The sequence below is a fragment of the Schistocerca piceifrons genome, chromosome 2 (assembly GCF_021461385.2).
Source record: "Schistocerca piceifrons isolate TAMUIC-IGC-003096 chromosome 2, iqSchPice1.1, whole genome shotgun sequence".
Classification (NCBI taxonomy): Eukaryota; Metazoa; Arthropoda; class Insecta; order Orthoptera; family Acrididae; genus Schistocerca; species Schistocerca piceifrons.
Genome location: NC_060139.1, coordinates 416,440,570 through 416,463,120, shown reverse-complemented (window position 1 = coordinate 416,463,120; position 22,551 = coordinate 416,440,570). Strand labels below are relative to the sequence as shown.

Below are 22,551 nucleotides of genomic sequence, written 5' to 3'. Positions count from 1 at the left end.
AGTTGCCATGATCCACGTCCTTCGAGTGTCAACTGTCGACCTAGACTTGCCCTTGAAACACCACCATAGCATCCTAGCCCCAGGGTGCTACAATTACCTACTGCTTCAAAGGACATTCTCATGATTACATATGTGATTCACAGATTAGTTTGGACACTTGTCTATCTTACGAATTCGTCTGGAAAACATTGTGGCATTACATATAAGGTGGATGCTGAATACATTGGCGCCTGTGATTTCATATAGGACGCCATCCTCTTGGAAGTGCAATTGTCTTCTAAGTGCTCGTGAAGAGCACATTTTTCGTAGTGAATGTGGAACTGAATTTCACATGCTAAATGGTGATGAACAACCAACACATGAATAACTTGGTTTAAGTGCACATGCCTCTTACATCCTGTTAAACGAACATGGGGCATTAAGGACGAAAAACTGAACTCTTTAAATGACAACCATTTACGTTGCTATTTTCCGGATGACGGTTTTCCAGAATTCTATAGTGATCGAAAATTCGCCCTCGTACCAAATTTTTCAGTTGGTTGGTTTTCACCATTTCAGGAGGACCAGACACTATGATTTCTCTGACGGTGTTCATCTCTAGCACACTGCGCAATGTAATCCACATCTCAGTCCTCTGAAGCAGCCCCTCCCAACCTTTCTGATACCATTACTCCTGAGTGCATTCAGCCATTTATCTAGTACCCGCGCTCTGCCCCCCCCCCCCCCCCCCGCCTCCACGCCGTCGGTCGGTTGTTCCCCCGGCCCCCCTCTCCCACATTGTCACCAACTTTAGTAGCTAACTAAGTTGTTGAATGAAAGTCTTTTCTTGGAACATTTTTATTTTTATAGTGATGAAAGATCAATGATATCTATTTTCTGTGTGTGTGTGTGTGTGTGTGTGTGTGTGTGTGTGTGTGTGTATGTGTGCGCATGTGTGTGTTTCAGAATGAATGACGAAGGAGTGAAGGAGTTTGTGCTGCATCGGAAATGCTACTCACAACTCCTTCTCAGTTAAGAAAGCCTAACTATCTACAGAGAGAGTAGACACTTGTTACAAAACATACTTTCCCTGGATTACTCCTCTCAGTTGTGGCCCTTGCTTGACCTGCACACTGCACCCCCCCCCCCCCCCCTTTAAAATCAACCAAATTAAAATGTGTGCACTATACCAACCGTTCATAAATCACTCGATTGCTGCACTCCCTACTTCTCAACTGGCAGAAATTGGAAGTAAACAGGCCGTTAATGCTTTGAGTCTGACCACAGCCACTAATACTAATATAATAATAATAATACCATTTACATCACTATAATAGCCCGTATGTAGTTACTGCTGTGTCGTGCTGTAATTAATTTACTTATCTGTTTCGAAGCGAGTAAATAAGTAATTAATGGGCTACTGCAGGTACTGTATACAACTTAGAGAAAACGTTTTCTTGAGATATTGATCATTTGTTATTCATACGAGTATGTCTCACTTTTATCATCAGCGATGTACGGGCCAAAGCATAACATATGTCTAGTGGATGGACTATGTGAGGTATCTGTAACTTCGCCGCGAGGAGTGGCCGCACGGTTAGAGGCGCCATGTCACTAATCGTGCAGCCTCTCCCGCAGGAGGTTCGCGTCCTCCCACGGGCATGGATGTGTGTGTTGTCCGTAGCGTAAGTTCGCTTAAGTAGTGTATAAGTCTAGGGACCGATGCCCTCAGCAGTTTGGTCTCCTAGGAATTCACAGACATTTGAACATTTCTGTAACCTCTATTGCATTAATAGTAAAGTTGAGAAAATGTATTTATTGATAACTTATATAATCAGTAGTAGAGTCTTACAAAATTGTGATAATAGTAATGATGTTCCGAAAATTCGTGACTGAAACAGAATCCCTCAGAAAATTTCATTTTACCGCTCAGGGGGTAATTACTCCCAGATTGGGAGCCACTGCTCTATACGCTTGCTCCGTGATGACAGGCTGCAGCTCAACCCAGACACCTGTCTACGGGGTGTAATACCTGCTTATATGATCTCTGTATTCTAGTTGTGAAAATATATAAGGACGAGGGAAATAATGACTTAGCTCAGTAATAATCAGCTTCTGAGACAGGTACAATTCATACACATGAACATTTGTGAAAATTTAAAAGAACGATACCTATGACTATAGCGAGCTAGATTCCACAGATTAGGCAAACAAAAATACGTATATCATTAGTATTACATAGCTGAATATGATCTTCGAGCGAAAACAGCATTCTGCAACCAGAGACTTCCGCTAACGGGAAAATAAAGAGAGACCTACCTTGTTCCTAGGAAGTGTTCCCCTATACAGAATGAGATTTTCACTCTGCAGCGGAATGTGCGCTGATATGAAACTTCCTGGCAGATTAAAACTGTGTGCCCGACCGAGACTCGAACTCGGAACCTTTGGCAAAGGTCCCGAGTTCGAGTCTCGGTCGGGCACATAGTTTTAATCTGCCAGGAAGTTTCGTTCCCCTATACAGTTTGAATGTGAATGCACCAAACATTAACAGTCGTTGCAGGAGTATATTGATGAACTCTTTACGGTCTCACCAATTCAGAGACGTCTTTGATGGGTGACTTGACAGGCGAACATGAGAGCTAAGGAAGGAGTGCTTTATTTGTTTCTGGAGAAGATATTCACACGGCTTAACACTCGTGGCCGGGAACACATCGCCCGCAATGAATCGAAGTTGCTTTTATCTACAAGCGGTATCATAATTATAGCCTATCACTGAAATAAGGTGGCAAGCTTTATTGTGTAATTTGTCAACCACGTATTTGTTCTGCTCACCATGTACAGTTTCGAAGACACCAGCTTGCCGGCGGTCATCGATGCCGACGTAGATCTGCTCCACCTGTGGGTACATGTCGAAGGCTTGCACCAGCGCGCCCGCCTCCTGCTGCGTGTCGGGCACCACGACGTGGCCCCCCGACGCCTGGCACTGCTGCTCCGCTCCGGGGTACGGCAGGAGCTGTGCCAGCGGCATGTAGAAACCTGGAAACACACATGCGCATGCAAGCCACCAATGTTGAGCTGATGATTAGTTTTTGCGTTTCATCCAGAAAGAAAAAGGCCAAAGGCGTCGCCGGCCGCTGTGACCCAGCGGTTCTTGGCGCTTCAGCCCTGAACCGCGCTGCTGCTGCGGTCACAGGTTCGAATCCTGTCTCGGGCATGGATGTGTGTGATGTCCTGAGATTAGTTAATTACTGGTTCTAAGTCAAGGGGACTAATGACCTCAGATGTTAAGTCCCACAGTGCTTAGAGCCATTTGAACCATTTGAGCCTAAGGCGTCCTCTCTATACAGTTCACATGACTGTAAGAAGCTGTATATGTAATTAGTCCCGTAAACAGGGAATGAGTGTCGGGGGAACAAATGCAGGAATCCTGCACCACCGCTCATGGAAAGGTCCGAGTGGATGTGTTTTGCCTATGTCTTCCACCGGCATATTATGAAATAACAAGTGGGTAATGTGTCGTGTGGGTCGCTGCGACGAATGCCTGTAAAGCGTAGTGTTGAGTTTGTGTTCTTATGGGTGAAGGCAAGGTAGAGGGTGAAACCTGGCGCTGGCGCATAGCCCACTCTCCTAGACAGGTATGAAGTTGGCCGCCTAGCTTAACCCCCCTATCTGATGGATGTATCACCATCGACAGTATCACATGCCCTCACTTCAGGAGACATTGCAGAGTGGTGATCAGAAACTTTAGACCACTGTCACTGTTCCACCGGCTGGTCGAATACTGGCAATGAAAATTTCATCCACCACCATGATTCGAACAGGGTTACCTCTAAGTCAAGTGCCAGCGCACAGATCTGCATTAGCGGGATCGGCTGTGGAGACGAGTACAGGAAGCTAAACTACTGGCCATTAAAATTGCTACATCATGAAGAAATGCAGATGATATACGGGTATTCATTGTACAAATATATTATACTAGAACTAACATGTGATTACATTTTCACGCAATTTGGGTGCACAGATCCTGAGAAATCAGTACCCAGAACAACCACCTCTGGCTGTAATAACGGCCTTGATACCCCTGGGCATTGAGTCAAACAGAGCTGGGATTGCGTGTACAGGTACAGCTGCCCATGCAGCTTCAACGCGATACCACAGTTCATCAAGAGTAGTTACTGGTGTATTGTCACGAGCCAGTTGCTCGGCCACCATTGACCAGACGTTTTCAGTTCGTGAGAGATCCGGAGAATGTGCTGACCAGGGCAGCAGTTGAACAGTTTCTGTATCCAGAAAGGCCCGTACATGCGGTCGAGCATTATCCTGCAGAAATGTAGGGTTTCGCAGGGATCGAATGAAGAGTAGAGCCACGAGTCGTAACACATCTGAAATGTAACGTCCACTGTTCAAAGTGCCGACAATGTGAACAAGAGGTGACAGAGACGTGTAACCAATGGCAGCCCATAGCATCACGCCGGGTGATACACCAGTATGGCGATGACGAATACACGCTTCTAATGTGCGTTCACCGCGATTTCGCCAAACACGGATTCGACCATCATGATGGTGTACACAGAACCTGGATTCATCCAAAAAGAATGACGTTTTGCCATTCGTGCATCCAGGTTCGTCGTTGACTACACCATGGCAGGCGCCCCTGTTTGTGATGCAGCGTCAAGGGTAACCGCAGCCATGGTGTCCGAGCTGATAGTCCATGCTGCTGCAAACGTCGTCGAACTGTTCGTGCAGATGGTTGTTGTCTTGCAAACGTCCCCATCTGTTGACTCAGGGATCGAGACGTGGCTGCACGATCCGTTACAGACATGCGGATAAGATGCCTGTCGTCTCGACTGCTATTGATACGAGGCCGTTGGGATCCAGCACGGCGTTCCGTATTACCCTCCTGAACCCACGGATTCCATATTCTGTTAACAGTCATTGGATCTCGACCAACGCGAGCAGCATCGTCGTGTTACGATAAACCGCAATCGCGATAGGCTACAATCCGACCTTTATCAAAGTCGGGAACGTGATTGTACCCATTTCTCCTCCTTACACGAGGAATCACAACAACGTTTGACCAGGCGAAGCCGGTCAACTGCAGTCTGTGTGTGAGAAATCAGTTGGAAAATTTCCAAATGTCAGCGCGTTGTAGGTGTCGCCACCGGCGCCAACCTTGTGTGAATGCTCCGAAACGCTAATCATCTGCATATCACAGCATCGTCTACCTGTCGGTTAAATTTCGCATCTTTTGGACGTCATCTTCGTGGTGTAGCAATTTTAATGGCCAGTAGTGTATATATCAAGCAAAAATATTTTTTTCGTATCGCGTAGAAGATTTATGACGTCACAGCAGCTATGGGATGTCAGTAGTCCAGCAACACTCGTTATCTATTATCGGAGTTGTAGACTGCCTATTCTAAAGCTACTCATTTGCTACTGATAAAATAAGCCTTTATTGTGAGACACGTGTAAGATACATTTTACACTTTGTAGGTTGGAAAGGTACTCCTCAACGAGAATATCACAACAGTGTGCAAGTCCACATTACACTGGTTTTCTACAAACAGGTTCCAAGTCCTTACTCGAGATAGTACTGCTTGAAACTAGAAACACATTCCCATAAACATTAGTTTGGGTATGTATCACTTTGTTTTCTGATTGTAATCCGTCTGTTAATATTTATACGTGGATATCCCACACTCTTATACATCCTTGAGCCCTCGTTCTCAATGAACCACGCAATTTTGTGCACACACGTGGCTTCTCTCGGATATAGTAACGTGGCATGGGACGCATGTTCGAATAACGTGTGGACGAAGTCGATGGTTGTAGAACATAGTAGTTCGTTTAAATGTCTGCGTAACAATAAATGAAAGAGAGTGAGGCCAGATGAACCGAGACGCCATGCTACTGGATCTCATCGACCAACCCATTACTCAATGAAAGTATGTCAGGCGTGGATAATCTGTCGAGCTGAAATTGGTCAAGTGTACGGCCGTATGCGTGTTTCATCCACAGGTTAACCCCGACGCTGATAAGCAAACATGTATCTTGTTCCCGAGACATCTTGAAGGTTCTCGTATGTCCGCTCATAGCTACAGTGATACTTCATTTTTCTCGCCTTATCGAGCTATGGACTGTGATTCTTCAGCACTTCGTCTTAGAATGCATTGGAAGAATTTTAATCTGTCCTCAGAGCAGGCGTGTGCTGTAATGGATATGGATAAAGTAACCAAAGTAGCCACTCGACTTACATAAGGGCACCTTCAGCAAAATCATTTACTTGGAAACTTAGGCCGTGAACATCACCTACGCATCACAACACTCATTTTTCCATAGCGGGCATGGGGACGATGCTAGGTCCTAGTCTTTGTTGCGCATGGTCCTATGTCTGGAAGCCGCTTGAACTGCATGCTGTATCAACCAGAGATCGCGGTGCCTCATCAAAGTCACATTAGCAAGGGCTCGCCGCAGTCCGGAACGACGTGTGGAAGACGGACCTGAAGAGCATGCCTTTAACCTCAGCGCAGCAGTGCCCTCGCGCTAAGATCAGCATAGAGTCGAGCAAGCAACAGTTGACCCGAAGTTCGTAGCCTCTGCTCCAGTAGCCAACAACATATTGAAGGAACAGTGACTGAAGTTTCAGATGAACATGTAGACTACTTTAGTTAAAGACGAACATTATACTTCAAGAGAACAGTTTGTGATCGTGTGCATCAAGTGATGCTTTCGTGGTCAATGACAGTTATAAATATTGCACGCCCTCCTGTTCCAAAGAACAGTCTCCGGTTAAGTAACTCTTCTTATTCATTCATGTAAAGAGGTGAACTAAGATTTCATCCCCTTAAAACGAACAAAGATCGAGCAGCAAGAAGGAAAGCTACACCACGGAAAACAGACCGTTCTGAACACAAATAAAATTGGCTACATTTCAGTGAGTTTTTCTGCACATGTAGTCATAAGACTCTTCTTATAGTTTCCACCAGTGACAGCTCCAGTAGGATTAACTGACACTTTTCTTAAAAACGCCGTATATATAAAGACGTACTATTAATAGAGTTGAAACGCATTTATTTAATGACAGTACGGTTTAAGCAGTGTCCCTGTTTTCTTCCTCAATCTAAGATTATTATTTAAAATGCGAACTTTCGGCAGTTTCAGTTAGCGGTAGGGATTTTTGACTTTTCCATCATGGAAATAATAATGAATACTATCAGCAATATTTACCGCATTCCAAAATCAATTCATGGCTTTTGGAGATCAATGAACTGAAAATAAGTCAACGTACATATTTTCTTGCACTGACAATAATGATGAGCACCAGAGATAAGGTAGAAAATATTAACAAAAAATGGAAGGTATCCTCTACAATCTGAAAATGTTCAATTACGTCTGAGAGGTAACCGGTCTCAGCTTGTGATACTGTGTGTGCACTGTACCCTTCTTTGGGAAAATGTAACCGTACAAAATGCGAATAATTAATGTGGAAAATAGCAGCGTTCCTGTTGCGTACAAACATATTCATACTATAACATTCTTTGTCTGGGTGTGACAAGGAGTTCTGTGCATTCCGACAATAGCTCTGTACTCCACGCGTGCCCGTCAGGTTTCTCCAGATATGCGTGTTGATGTTTAATTCTTTTAAAAGCTTTTGGTTTACTTGAGCACTAATCGCCAGTTCCTAAATAGCTGCATTGTTATTTCTCCACCTTCGGGTGCCACGCGGACTTAAGATTACTATTCAGTTCAGAGTCGTAAGTTCAATTAAATAAAGAGAGATGACGAAATGCAGTTCATAATAATTCTGTAAAATCCAGTGTTATCATTGTGCTTACTAGGTGACCTAAAACTAAATATTACAGCAAATCTCTCACACAATCACACTATGAACCTCTAAGTTGTTTTCTACGGAGTTAAGGAAAAGAGCATCAATTATTTGGTGCACATACTTTAAAACTATCATCTTATGAAACCACATTTTCTCATTTAGTCTCTAAGAGTTAGACAGATTATCTGCTTCATTTAGTACACAGTTTACTACTTACAAACGCTAGAAGCAATATTGTTTGACATTCATCATCCCCAATATTGGATTTAATTCAAGGGATATACATATATATATATTAAAATACCTCCCCTGTACGGGAATATGCATAATGCATGTAGATGACAGGTTGTGGACATCTGGTTCACGACATACGGAAGTGTTTGTGTCTGGACGTGCGTGGTGCCAAATGGTAAATAGACCACACGGGATAATCGGGAGATCTGGGTTATAGTCCCAGTCGACACAAATTTTCGTCGTCTTCATTCTATTACGTAGCTGATGGTAGCCCATATTCGCAACTGCGAATACATTTCATGCGTTTCATAACGGCTGTGGTCGCATCAGCCCTGCTCCTTCGGACATGCATGCATGTTCGAAAAACTTTGCGTCTTAATTCAGTATAACACAGGCACTGCAATATCGAATAAAAGATAGGGGTGAACGACGGCTGCAGTAATATGTACAGGCGAAAGGACGTTGAACTGTTGACCAACTCAGTTCCCAGATTAACCAAGTGCCTCCTCAAGGACGTTCAGCGAACGTTGCTGCATACGGACTTCCGCAGCAGGTGCCTGGTTCATAGACCCATACTGACTGCTGCTCATCTGCGACGAAGGCTGGATCTGCACGCCAGTCCCGCAACTGGGCGTCCACATAATGCCGACACCGGTCCTTTTCAGATGATTCAAGTTTTATTTTCCATCGGACAAATGGCTACTGGCGTGTACGGCATGAAGCGTCTGGAAACAAACACCCTGCACAGTAGTCGGAAGGGTTCAAGCTGGAGGGTATTCTCTTGGTGATCTCGTCATTTTGGAAGACACAAAGATTCAACACTGTTATGCTCCCATGCTTGAGGGCCCTCTCCAGCTCTACATGTAATTTATTTTTCCTCGGCAAGATGGCATCTACCAGCTGGACAATGCAACGTGTCCCACTGCTACGGAAGTTTGAAAAATATCAGGATGAGTTTACCATATTTCCATCGTTACTAAACTCTCCAGATTTTCATCCAATCGAGAATCTGTGGAACCACATTCATTGTGCTATTCGGACGGTGGATTTTCAACTGAGAAACCAAGCGCAGCTGCCTATGGCACTGGAGTCGACATGGATCCACACTGCTGTCGGTACATTCCAGAATCTCACTCACGCTCTTTCTGCACGTTTTGCAGTTTTCCGTGCTGCGAAAGGTCTTGACAGGTGGTCACACTAATGGTACTGGACAATGTAGCTTTGTGTTCTTACTTTACTGTGACTCATAGGGTGTCTAATTATGCTGATGCTGCAACCCACAACAGTAAGTATATACTTTTACATACTGTATACGTTCTGGTCATCAAACACTAATATAACTTAAATCGATGGAACATTGTCTCCACAGGAAATAAATGGGCACAAGAAAACAAAATAGACTGACCTGAGCCCTGAAGTTCGGCGCCAACTACAGGATACAATTCGTGACACTGGGTAATAATAGGTGCAAGTTCCATTAGTGTTCCGCACGATATAGTCCACGGCAGCATACGTATCCAGAGGTAAGGTTTCGGCCTCTATCATCTGTGGCCGGGCATTCCCCAAAGTCTCGCGGCAGGAAAGCAGAGCAACAACACGATATCGGAAGAGTTCAAGGAATGTCGTTCTTATAATTGTGTGACAGTGGTGGTGAGAGGGCGGCGGCTGGGCGTAGCTGGCGATATTCTGTGAGAATAATTCGTTGGCGCCCACCTACGTAGGGAGAAATGATCATCGCATCAAAATGTCAGAAATCAGAGCTCGCACGGAAAGGTGTACGCTTTCGTCTTTCCAGCGATACAGAAAACAAAAGGAGAAAAGACCGACTGAAGGTCTTCTTCAGCCAGTAACAATAATAACAGTAATAGTAAAATACAATGGATTAAGCAGATGCTGACGATGATGATGATGATGATGGTGATAATGATGATGATTATGTTGAGTGGTGGTGGCTATCGGAAAATGAAAACAAGCGTGTAATACTTATTCTACAACTTGTCTTATGAGATGTCTGTTGCAAAAATCACTTCTTTGATTATTTCTGGTGTTCTGCGTCAACAAAGCATAAAATCAGCCGTCCTATAAAGATACACACGTTCAGCAGCAAACAAAGTGCAGACAGTGAGAATGAAAAAAGACTCGACTGCTTACCGAGACCGGCGACGAAACTGTATTTGGAGTTGACGGGCGCGCTAAGGGGTCTTTCGCAGAAGTAGGCGGCAGGTTGCCCGCAGTCGCGGCTCCGGAGAGCGGCCGCCTGTGGTCCCTTGATCTGCAGCTCCAGACACTGCTGGCGTGGAACCGACTGTGGCGTCCCAGGCGGCCAGTTCCCAGACAACACCGTTTCAACATCTTCCCCTGCCAAGACACACATTTATCAAACTGTTTAAAGGTAGTCTCCTTACAACTGGACTAAATAATTTCTGAGCTGTTACAAAATCTAGCATATTGCTGGTAAAGCGAGAAACTTTAAAAGATGATCTGCTCCTACATTTGGTGCCAAGTGAGGAAAAAGTCTTTTGCTAATTTTTTTTACTGTCAATGACAGCAACTACCTCAGCTCAGCGTCTCCTACAGTATATATATTCTTTATCAGAATCTGCTCCTCATGGATACAGGCAACACAAGTTGTGAAGTTGCTGGTGATCAGATGGTAACTGTTCCAAAATTGGGGTGTTTCAAGGAAACTGAACGCTCTGGTTGTGTCCCAAACTGCTGAAGGTACTAAAATAACAAGTATTTCTTTATGTTTAACTCTTCTTTTCTTAGGTCATGTCTGTCTGAACAAAATAAGAGAATGGATCCGTCTTCGGCTAGCACTTCTATGTTGCGATCACCAAAACTAGTTGCAGCGAGATACCGCGATCTCCAGCGGGCTTCTTTATTGTAAAATACGAAAATTAATACCTGTAGGATTTCATTAAGAAAAACGTTATTATTTTTGTTCTGTTGGTTTCCAGATATATATATATATATATATATATATATATATATATATATATATGTAAGTACATTTGTAATGGCAGAGCACAGTCTGTTAAATCAACATAAGATTTTGTTTGAACAAACGATAATACTTGCTAACGCATCCACCTAAAGGGGTTTGTAATCAGAGAAGCAGTTGAAATCTGACTCTGTGAAAATAACTTAAATAGAGACACCGGCTATGCACATAGCAAAGCACGCAAGCTTGCAGACTAATAAAATTGTACATCGGAAGATCATTTCATATAGGCCTGGCTGGCTTCTTAAGTATTGGCTACGTTACAATCCAGGAGGCCAACCGACACGTATGATACATTACCCCTATACAAACCAAGTTAGAAAGTTCGGATGAATGAAACCTGGTGAAAATAATGTTCAGAACTCAGATAGTTTTAAATTTTAAGAGAAGTGAATTTATTCCAATTGATATAACAATTATCACAGTCAATAACTTTTCATCGATGAAATAATAACTCTTTGAGTGAGAGCTGAAATGAAACGGAACTTTATCTCACATTCGAGTAAACTTTCGAATAAAACATGCGGAAATAATGGAATTTCGTGCAGCGCATGTCTTAATTCAAAGATCAGCGATTGCGAAATGTTTAATTCTAAGTGCAGATCACTCTTAAAAATCGCGGTAGTAACGTTTTTAGACTCAGATAAGATCGCCTAATGCCATATATTCATAGTCCACATGTTGAAACTATTTCAGACTATTCGGTAGCGACACATGCGAACATCACAAGTCCATGACTCAATCCCTGAAGTAATTTCAACGCCCTGAAGAAGCGACCTACTGCCCCACGTATTCACACTGCAAGATCTCAAGCATGACTGCAAAATGAACGTTACAACCTCCTCAGAAACTTGTTCCTTCTTTTAATGATCCTAAAACTTAGCATGTTATTCACTTGCTTGTGTGGAATGTCGAGTTTGTGACCTTTTGCCATTAGGCCATTTTAAGTGTGACTTAGCCTTCCTCAATCAATGCATCATTTGCTGAATCATTTTTATTCGAAAATAGAGTCACGGGAATAAATAGGCTACGTATTTAAACAGGTGTTGATTTTCGACAGAAGAGGAATATGAACACATCAATATTTACCTACGACGCTTCTAAAACTTTCCTAATAATAGTTCTAAATTATAGTTAAGTGTTTTGCAACAACAGAGGAAACTTCTCATGAGGTTTAACATTTAAATTACTGCTAAAGTGAATGTTCTTATCTCTACCTTGATTTTCGGTGCAACTGAAGTCAATCAGATAATGCGAGTATGAGAAATCATACGTTCTAACATAGAACATATCATAATTATCTGATAATGAAGCCACAAATTTAATTTTCATAATACGCATGTTTTTTAGTTCATATTGTCATATCTGTTAACGACAATTGCTCATACTTTGGAGACGTTATGTTGCTTGTCGAAAAACCACAACATCAATTTAAAAAAAACAATGAGTTTTAAGTAAAAGGTACTCTAAGATAATTTGCATATGTATGTGAAACCAAACAGAACAATACATAGTGACATTTTTCGTAATGTAATGTAACGATGTTAAGTTTTAGAATAGGAAGGCTGGCTTAAATTGGCGGTATTTTGCTGCAACAAGTTTGGAAGTTAAAAAGTATTTGCATCAGGATACACCCACATTCTTATATTACCACGCTGAGATGAAAGTATTTATTGGTTGGTTAAGACTGCAACACTATATACATGTTTTACTAAGCAATAAAGCCTTTTTAAATAAATTTTTCCTAAAGCCTTTGATAGCTTTTGAAACTGAGGGAAGAGCGGTATAAAATTGTCAGTGCCTACACTTAAACTGCCAACGGGCTTACCGCAGTGGTAACACCGGTTCCCGTCAGATCTCCGAAGTTGTCGGGCTGGGCTAGCACTTGTATGGGTGACCATCCGGTCTGCCGAGTGCTGTTGGCAAGCGGGGGGCGCTCATCCCTTGTGAGGCAAACTAAGGAGCCACTTGACTGATAAGTAGCGACTCCGATCTTGGAAACCGACATATGGCCGGGAGAGCGGTGTGCTGACCACATGCCCCTCCAAATCCGCATCCAGTGACGTCTGTGGGCTGAGGATGACACGACACGGCGGCCGGTAGGTACCGTTGGGCCTTTATTGCCTGTTAGTACACTTAAACTGTTGTAAAATACATCGGAAAATACGGTAAAGTTGAAGGGTAGCACTAGAACGGCACTAGAATTAGTGTAACATTGCAACGAAGTTATCGAATACTGTCAATTGGCGAAAATATTGGTCCGATATCTTGAACTGTTTGTGAAATAGTACTGGCGTTGAAGATACATGGCTCAAACTGTATTAAGTCTGATGTCCAGGAGTCTCGAACCACACTAGTAGGAGACGAGGTACTGGCAGAACTGAAGCTGTGAGGACAGATTGCGAGTCTTGCTTGGGTAGCTCAGTAGGTAGAGCACTTGCCCGCGAAAGGCAAAGGTTCCGAGTTCGAGCCTCGGTCCGGCACACAGTTTTAATCTGCCACGAAGTTTCATATTAGCGCACACTACGCTGCAGAGTGAAAATCTCATTCTGCACACTAGTAAATAGTCCTTCACGTCTGACTATTGTTTGATCAGTTTTCAAAAAATATTATCTGATCAATAACTGAGCTGTCAAATGTAAGACAAAATAAGTACATTTTGTATGACAGAAAACATATTACATCTTTTAAATTTAACATAAGGCTTATCTTCCTAAGAATCACAACAGTTTTCTGGCCAGTCTAATATTCTATACGCGACTTTCTAGTAACCTGTGCTAACCCCTTCATCTTTGAATAGCATTTTAGACTCAGTATTGTCAAACATTTGTTACATATATTCCGAACTATGGACTCCTCTACAGTTTTTGCCCTTTTGGGTCCCTCTAGTACCATGGAGTGGCATGGTATCCTTTGATCATCTTCCATTCTTCGCAGATTCTGCAGGGAACCTCTTTGTCATCGTATCAGGGGCTTTTAGTTTAAATACCGTTCTGTAGTTCCTAATTATAAAGGTATGATTTCTCTTTCTTTTTGTTTGAGGTGTCTATAGTTTTACCATCGTTCGCACAAAGAACAAAAATGTCACTTACAACGTAGACCAACTGGCGTAAGTCTGTCCACGGTAGCTGAGTGATCAGCGCGACAGAATGTCACTCCTAAGGGCCCAGGTCCGATTCTCGGCTGGGTCGGAGATTTTCTCCGGTCAGGGACTGGGTGTTGTGTTGTCCTAATCATCATCACTTCATCCCCATCGCCGCGCAAGTCACCGAAGTGGCGTGAAATCGAAAGACTTGCGCCCGGCGAACGGTCTCCCTGAAGGGAGGCCCTAGTCACACGACAATTATATTTAACTGTCGTGAAATTTAAAGACGATAACACCAGACAAGAGCAATAGTGCCGACTACCAGCAGCGTGAATCAGATCTTTAAACTGCGCGAGCCGTGCTATTATTGAAAACATATTTAGATATCATTGTTTTGTGAAGGCTTATTTGTATTATTGAGAAATGCGACTCCTGACTACTGTAAAAGTTCCACATCACCTCATACCGTTAAACAATTTTTATTTCAATGCTTCTAAGTCTGTTTGTCCATTACGATCCTGTTGTATTAGTTCATCTCTTATTATGCATCATTTTCAGCTTGAATCCTGTTTCCAATCGAGAGTTTCTCATTAGTTGTGTGCGATAGATTACTTTTACTCTGCGTCACCATTATTGTAAATTCATCGTTTCATTTACTCCAATGAGTTATTTGGTCTCCCTTTACGCAATAGTTTCAGCATTCACCAGCAAGACAAATTTCGAGTATAGCAATGTTTCTCCTGAAGTAAGTTGTAAGTGCCAAGATAGTTTAGGAAGTTGCTTTTCAAAAGTGAACTTCACTGTACCTGAGTATGTGATGATGATATCTCGGTATGGTGCAGACTCTCGACACTTAACTGGTGAGATATCTTCTACATCTATATCTACATCCATACCCCGCAAGCCACCTGACCGTGTGTGGCGGAGGGTACCTTGAGTACCTCTATCGGTTCTCCCTTCTAATCCAGTCTCGTATTGTTCGTGGAAAGAAGGATTGTCGGTATGCCTCTGTGTGGGCTCTATTCTCTCTGATTTTATCTTCATGGCCTCTTCGCGAGATATACGTAGGAGGGAGCATTATAGTGCTTGACTCCTCGGTGAAGATATGTTCTCGAAACTTCAACAAAAGCCCGTACCGAGCTACTGAGCGTCTCTCCTGCAGAGTCTTCCACTGGAGTTTATCTATCATCTCCGTAACGCTTTCGTGATTACTAAATGATCCTGTAACGAAGCGCGCTGCTCTCCACTGGATCTTCGCTATCTCTTCTATCAACTCTATCTGGTACGGATCCCATACTGATGAGCAGTATTCAAGCAGTGGGCGAACAAGCGTACTGTAACCTGCTTCCTTTGCTTTCGGATTGCATTTCTTTAGGATTCTTCCAATAAATCTCAGTCTGGCATCTGCTTTATCGACGATCAACTTTATATGATCATTCCATTTTAAATCACTCCTAATGCGTACTCCCAGGTAATTAATGGAATTAACTGCTTCCAGTTGCTGACCTGCTATATTGTAGCTAAATGATAAGGGATCTTCCTTCTTCAAGATATCGACCGGGACGCAGGGCAATATGAAACTTGCCTCGTGCTAGATTTCGTACGAACTGCAGTCTACAACCGTGTGTTGCAACGGTAACAATTTGTGAAGCTGCTGTTTGTACGGTGTTTCTCTTGGTTTGTGGGACGTAGTGCAGACCTGTGACGGAGAGGAAGGGCTCCTCGTCGGCAGCTCTGCGCACCCCCAGCATGGCGCCGGTGGTGCGGCCGCCGCCGTGTCGCCTCAGCTGGTCCGCCATGAAGTCCAGCTCGGCCTGGGTGCCCGGCACGGCCAGGTGGCCGCCGTCCCTCGAGCAGGACTGTGCGGCGTCCAGCCAGTGGCGGCTGGTGCGGTACAGCCGGTACAGCGACCTGTAGCCGCTCGTCTTCTCGCGGGGGTTCACGATGTACCCGGCCTCCACAGAGCCGTACCGCGCTGTTGACAGACAGAGCCCTTGTCACTTGCTGTAGTATCTAAAAGAGCCGCTGGCATTTTTAATCTGAATGAGCACTTACCGCAAGGAAACTAGTGCACCATTGCCCATTGAGTGAGTCGTCCGACCGACTTATTTTCGACTACATATAAATAAAGATTTAGCGAACACGATTGGAAGTGGGATTCACTGCAGCGCAGTGTAGCTTCATTTCGACAAAATTTGAAGGGTAATGTCAATAAGGTTGGAGGACAGAAAGTGCTGTGCACTCGCTTTTCTATTAGTTTAATTATTCAGGTCATGCAGACATAAGTACACTACTGGCCATTAAAATTGCTACACCACGGAGATGACGTGCTACAGACGCGAAATTTAACCGACAGGAAGAAGATTCTGTGCTATGCAAATGATTAGCTTTTCAGAACATTCACACAAGGTTGCCGCCGGTGACAACAATTACAACGTGCTGACATGAGGAAAGTTTCCAACCGATTTCTCATACACAAACAGCAGTTGACCGGCGTTGCCTGGTCAAACGTTGTTTTGATGCCTCATGTAAGGGGGGAAATGCGTACCATCACGTTTCCGACTTTGATAAAGGTCGAATTGTAGCCTATCGCGATTGCTGTTTATCGTATCGCGACATTGCTGCTCGCGTAGGTCGAGATCCAATGGCCGTTAGCAGAATATGGAATCGGTGGGTTCAGGAGGGTAATACGGAACGCCCTGACGGATCACAACGGCCTCGTATCACTAGCAGTTGATGTGAGGGCATCTTATCCGCATATCTGTAAGGGATCGTGCAGCCACGTCTCGGTCCCTGAGTCAACAGATGGGGTCGTTTGCAAGGCAACAACCATCTGCACGAACAGTTCGACGACGTTTGCAGCAGCATGGACTATCAGCTCGGACACCATGGCTGCGGTTACCCTTGACGCTGCATGACACACAGGAGCGCCTGCGGTGGTGTACTCAACGACGAACCTGGGTGCACGAATTGCAAAACGTCATTTTTTCGGATGAATCCAGGTTCGGTTTACATCATCATGATGGTCGCAACCGTGTTTGGCGACATCGCGGTGAACGCAAATTGGAAGCGTGTATTCGTCATCGCCGTACTGGCGTATCACCTGTCGTGATGGTATGGGGTGCCATTGGTTACACGTCCCGGTCACCTCTTGCTCGCATCGACGGCACTTTGAATAGTGGACGTTACATTTCAGATGTGTTACGACCCGTGTCTCTACCCTTCATTCGATTCCTGCGAAACCATACATTTCCGCAAGACAATGAACGACCGCATGTTGCAGGTGCTGTACGCGAATTTCTGAATACAGAAAATGTTCGACTGCTGCCCTGGCCAGCACATTCTCCGGATCTCTCACCAATTGAAAACGTCTGGTCAGTGGTGGCCGAGCAACTGGCTCGTCACAATACGCCAGTCACTACTCTTGATGAACTGTGGTATCGTGTTGATGCTGCATGTGCAGCTGTACCTGTAGGTGCCATCCAAGCTCTGTTTGACTCAATGCCCAGGAGTATCAAGCCCGTTATTACGGCCAGAGGTGGTTGTTCTGGGTACTGATTTCCCAGGATCTATGCACCCGAATTGCGTAAAAATGTAATCACATGTCAGTTATAGTATAATATATTTGACCAATGAATACCTGTTTATCATCTGCATTTCTTCTTGGGGTAGCAATTTTAATGCTCAGTAGTGTAATTTGGACATTTATATTGGTTAGAAAGTCACAGTGACAAATCTCATGTTCATGAAAGAGGGTACTTTTTAAATGACGGCATTGTGTTTGTGTTTGATAGAAGGTTTTGTTGGACAGATACAACTGCACCTGGGAAATGAGTAGTTAACCAGCTGGACTTACCAAAAGACCACTGTATTGCTGTCAGTTCAGAGAACCAGGAAGCGGCACGGGCGGTTATATCGGGCAGGCCTGGGAGACTCAGTCGCTGCTTTTACGCAGAGGATGATAGACTGGCGGATATGGCTCTAAGCACTATGGGACTTAACATCTCAGGTCATCAGTCCCCTAGACTTAGAACTACTTAAACCTAATTAACGTAAGGATATCACACACATCCATGCCCGAGGCAGGATTCGAACCTGCGACGGTAGGAGCACCGCGGTTACGGGCTGAAGCGCCTAGAACCGCTCGGCCACAGCGGCCGGCCAAATAGTCATTGGGTGTTTTATACGCCACGCAAAGTTGTTGTCCACCCGAGCACAGTGACGTACTGGACGGCGTTTGTTTCTGTCGCAGAAAATGGTAGGATTGTAGGACAGGTAATCGCCCATTTTGTGCAGGAAGGCAGTATTGAGAGAGAAGAATTCTGCAATTGGCGCACAGAAGCGCTGCCGCATTTCGATTGGTAGTTCTGGCTTCTCGAGAGTATCCTAAGTGTAGTGATTTTTGGAAATGATTGTGAAGTGATAGAGAAAAACATCGGTGCTTCGGACGCGAGGTGTGTCAGATCATATATTCGGTCGAGAGCCTGGATTTCTTGTCACACCGTGACTTGAGCTTGGCACTTCCGGGAGCAAGCGCTGTACGACTGAGCTACCCAAACATGAATCACGTCCCACCCCCAGCGCTTCACTTCCGCCAGTGCTTCTCTCCCACCTTCCAAATAGAAGTTCTTGTGCTCAACTTGCAGGACTACCACTCTTGGAAGAAACGATACATAGGGGAAATTGTGTAGTCACCATCTAGGGCATTGTTTGTGGAATGAATTTTCAATGTGCACCGGAGTGTGCGCTGATGTGAAGTTTCGGCTTAACAGAAGTTTCCAACCAGTGCACACGTCGTTGTGAAGTGGAAACCATTCCATAATTCACTTGAAAACGAGATGCTTTTTAAATATTATAGATAAGTTATTATCTAAGTTTTGCCAACAAAATGTACAGTATAAAACTCTATAAAATAATGATGGCGAACGTATATCTCTATTTTCAGTCCCAAAACGTCACTGCCTTTGGCGAAAATGGGGAAACGGCATTCTACATACGCTTTTACACCTACATAGATACTCCGCAAGCCACCGTAAGGTGCTTGGCGAAGGGTACACTATACCACTACTTGTCAGTTTCTTTCCTGTTTCACTGGCAAAGAGAGCGAGGGGAAAAACGACTGTTTATATGCCTCCGAATGAGCCCTGATTTCTCGTATCTTATGTCTTTGGTCCTTACACACAGTTTAATTTGGCGGAAGTAGAATCGTTCGGAAGCCAGCTTCCAATGCCGATTCTCTAAATTTTCTCAGTATTGTTTCTCGAAAAGAACGTCGCCTTCGCTCCAGGGTTTCCCGTTCGAGTTCCCGAAGCTTCTCCGTAACATGGCCGTTGTTCGAGCCTACAGGTAACAGATCTAGGGTAGCAAATCTAGCAGCCCGCCTCTGAAATGCATCGATGTCTTCCTTGAATCCGACCTGGTGCGGATACCAAACACTCGAGCAGTACTCAAGAACGGATGACACCAGCGCCCTATCTACACGACAGTCAGTTCAGCGTCGTGGATCGGCGCAACATGCTCCATGGAAGTCCACGTGCATTTCTGGAGTCTGAAGACAATCCTTAAAGGACTGAAAGCAGCCACTCCGATTAAAAGAAATTTGCGATCACGTCTGTTTTTTAATTATCAGAACTTGGTTTCATCTACACCGGTTGGCCAGATGACTTCACTGTCACGCTCAACTTCGATCTCAATAGAGACAATTTTTTTTGTCAACTGCAATGTACACTCTCCCTCCTATGGCCTCTAATCGGACATTCCGCTTAAGTGGCCCAATAATTAGCAAACCCCTGCCCCCTTTGGCTGCCCGGATCCTGCTGCAGGAGCGGCCACCTGTCCCCTCATAGGGTGGATGGGCGAGACCAGGCGGCCAGTCTCCACGTTAGCTTTCCGCCTCGAGCGCAGCGAACGTGTTACCATCCGCCACCCACCTTGCTGTGATGGCGGATCCACCGCGTTGGGTGCACTAGGAGGTGCCCCTGAAGCACAGCCCGCGGGTAACACAAGCGGCACCTGAGGTGTCCCATGCGACGCACCCGATTTTCCGCCACCGCTACACCCCGAGCAGCAGCCTGGAGGTGATTGACAGTGGCCAACAGCACGTTTAGCTGCTCGCGAACTGCGGCCGGCTCCTCCTGCGTCCGCACACAGCGTGCACACATCCTAGCTATCCTAGCAAGACTAACCGAAGAAGTGAAAGCAGGTAATCCTAGATATGCAACTTGTTACCCTCCTACTGTGTCACCTATGGACGTTCTTGCGTTAATGAGCTATCTAGCTAGCTGTTCAGTGAGCGAAAAGTGCGATAGACACTGAATGAATTTACACTTTCAAAAAGGCGAGATTAAACCTCTTAAATTGAGAAACACGCACGAAATTTAGTAAATATACTACGAGTAAAACACAGAATAAGATATACACTTAAGCCGACCGCGGTGGCCGAGCGGTTCTACGCGCTTTAGTCCGGAACCGCGCGACTGCTAGGGTCGCAGGTTCGAATCCTGCCTTGGGCATGGATGTGTGTGATGTCCTTAGGTTAGTTAGGTTTAATCATGGTGGTCCAGTGTGGGTTGTAATTATCGTATGGCAGCAAAACTTGGTAGATACGTTAACGCGTTAATCATGAACTAATCTGTGCTGAAAAAAATGTAGTTCCAGTTGCGGACATCAAGTGCAAATCTGTCGCTTTACACTGTTTGTAAGGCTGCATGACGTCCTCGTGGTCATTTAATAACCCACAACTTTAGTGAATAGTATAGCTATAGAGAAGACAGACCGTGCGCAGTTATTGAAACTGTTTAACGTGAACGACAGCAATTACAGTGGTGCATTGAAAGAGTATCGCAACTGAAACGTCTGAGGAGGGGCCGGATGTTATTAATTGGTTTAAGGAAAATTATAATGGATTTTGAAAACATGGGTGAGCTTCCTGGAAGAGGAAGGCGTCCAATCCTGGTGGAAGTTATTGACGAGATTGCTGTTGCTGTTACTGATTATGCGGTACTTGCCCCAGGTTTTGCTGGTGCTCATCTAGTGCCACGAGAATTGTTTCTCCCATGGTCAACAGTACGGAACGTTTTGCGGTCTATTTTACACTGGTACTCATACAAGATCCAGCCTGGCAGAAACTGTGAAACATCATGATCCTCAGCAACATTCTGGATTTCCTTTCCATTTCTAGCACGGGTCGAAATTGATGACATGTGGCCAGGCAATATACTACGTAGTGACGACGCACGTTTTACAGTACAGGGTACAGTCAATAGACAGAACTCCCGAATTCTGCATGTGTTAAACAGCGTGTTGTGCACGAAGAGCCATTGCAAAATGGTTCAAATGGCTCTGAGCACTATGGGACTTAACATCTGAGGTCATCAGTCCCCTAGAACTTAGAACTACTTAAACCTAACTAACCTAAGGACATCACACACATCCATGGCCGAGGCAGCATTCGAACCTGCGACCGTAGCGGTCACGCGGTTCCAGACTGAAGCGCCTAGAACCGCACGGCCACACCGGCCGGCTAGAGCCATTGCACTTACCGTATGTGACTGCTTGGCGTGGATTCACAAGCATCGTTATTCTCGGTCCGTTCTTCTTTAGGGAGAATTTATCCATAGGATCTGTAGGTACACCGCAATGTCTGCACGTTATCGAGACCACCCTTGTACAGCATATGACTCCTGCTTTGGAGGAGCGCATCTGTCTAGAAACCACTGTTTTCATGTAGCTCGCTAAGTGAAACATCTGCTTCATGCAATCTTTTACAAACGTGTTATCTATATGCGTTTCCCGGATCCATGGCCTGTAAGGTCACCTGATCTGAATTCAAGTGTGTGAAATCTTATGGGACTTAACTGCTAAGGTCATCAGTCCATAAGCTTACACACTACTTAACCTAAATTATCCTAAGGACAAACACACACACACCCATGCCCGAGGGAGGACTCGAACCTCCGCCGGGACCAGCCGCACAGTCCATGACTGTAGCGCCTGAGACCGCTCGGCTAATCCCGCGCGGCTGATCTGAATTCATGTGACTTTTGGCTCTGGAGACATCTAAAAGAACTCGTTTACCAGGGACACGTTTGGTTGCTACCTGATCTGAAGGAACACAATTCTCAGATTCACCGAAATTGCAGTAAGCAGCTGCTGATCACGTCATTTTAACGGTGCAGCTTCTCGTCGACCTCACCGGTTTTCATATTGGATAAATATTGTAAGCGGCGGTTAATAATAAAATCAACATCATGCCTTTCTGACTTGTTTGGTTTTTCTGCCCACGTCCCGCTTCTAATCTATTACGTATGGAAACATTTCTATACGTCTTTCTTGAATTGATCGCGCCAGATTCGCACCTGGTGGCTAAAAATGGAACCAGTTTCTTTGTACCAGCGTAAATTGGTTCCGCTTTAACGCCTT

General features: G+C 44.7%; 1 protein-coding gene across 1 annotated transcript in view; it reads right to left on the bottom strand.

The window, feature by feature from the left end:
• LOC124775059 overlaps positions 1-22,551 on the bottom strand; it is a 48,258-nt gene that overhangs the window by 3,745 nt on the left and 21,962 nt on the right. The window contains exons 4-6 of the mRNA XM_047249853.1: positions 15,830-16,105; positions 10,193-10,399; positions 2,812-3,015 (exon numbers count right to left, since the gene is read on the bottom strand). Of these exons, the coding sequence (XP_047105809.1) occupies positions 2,812-3,015; positions 10,193-10,399; positions 15,830-16,105 (687 nt within the window). The remainder of the gene's footprint in view (positions 1-2,811; positions 3,016-10,192; positions 10,400-15,829; positions 16,106-22,551) is intronic.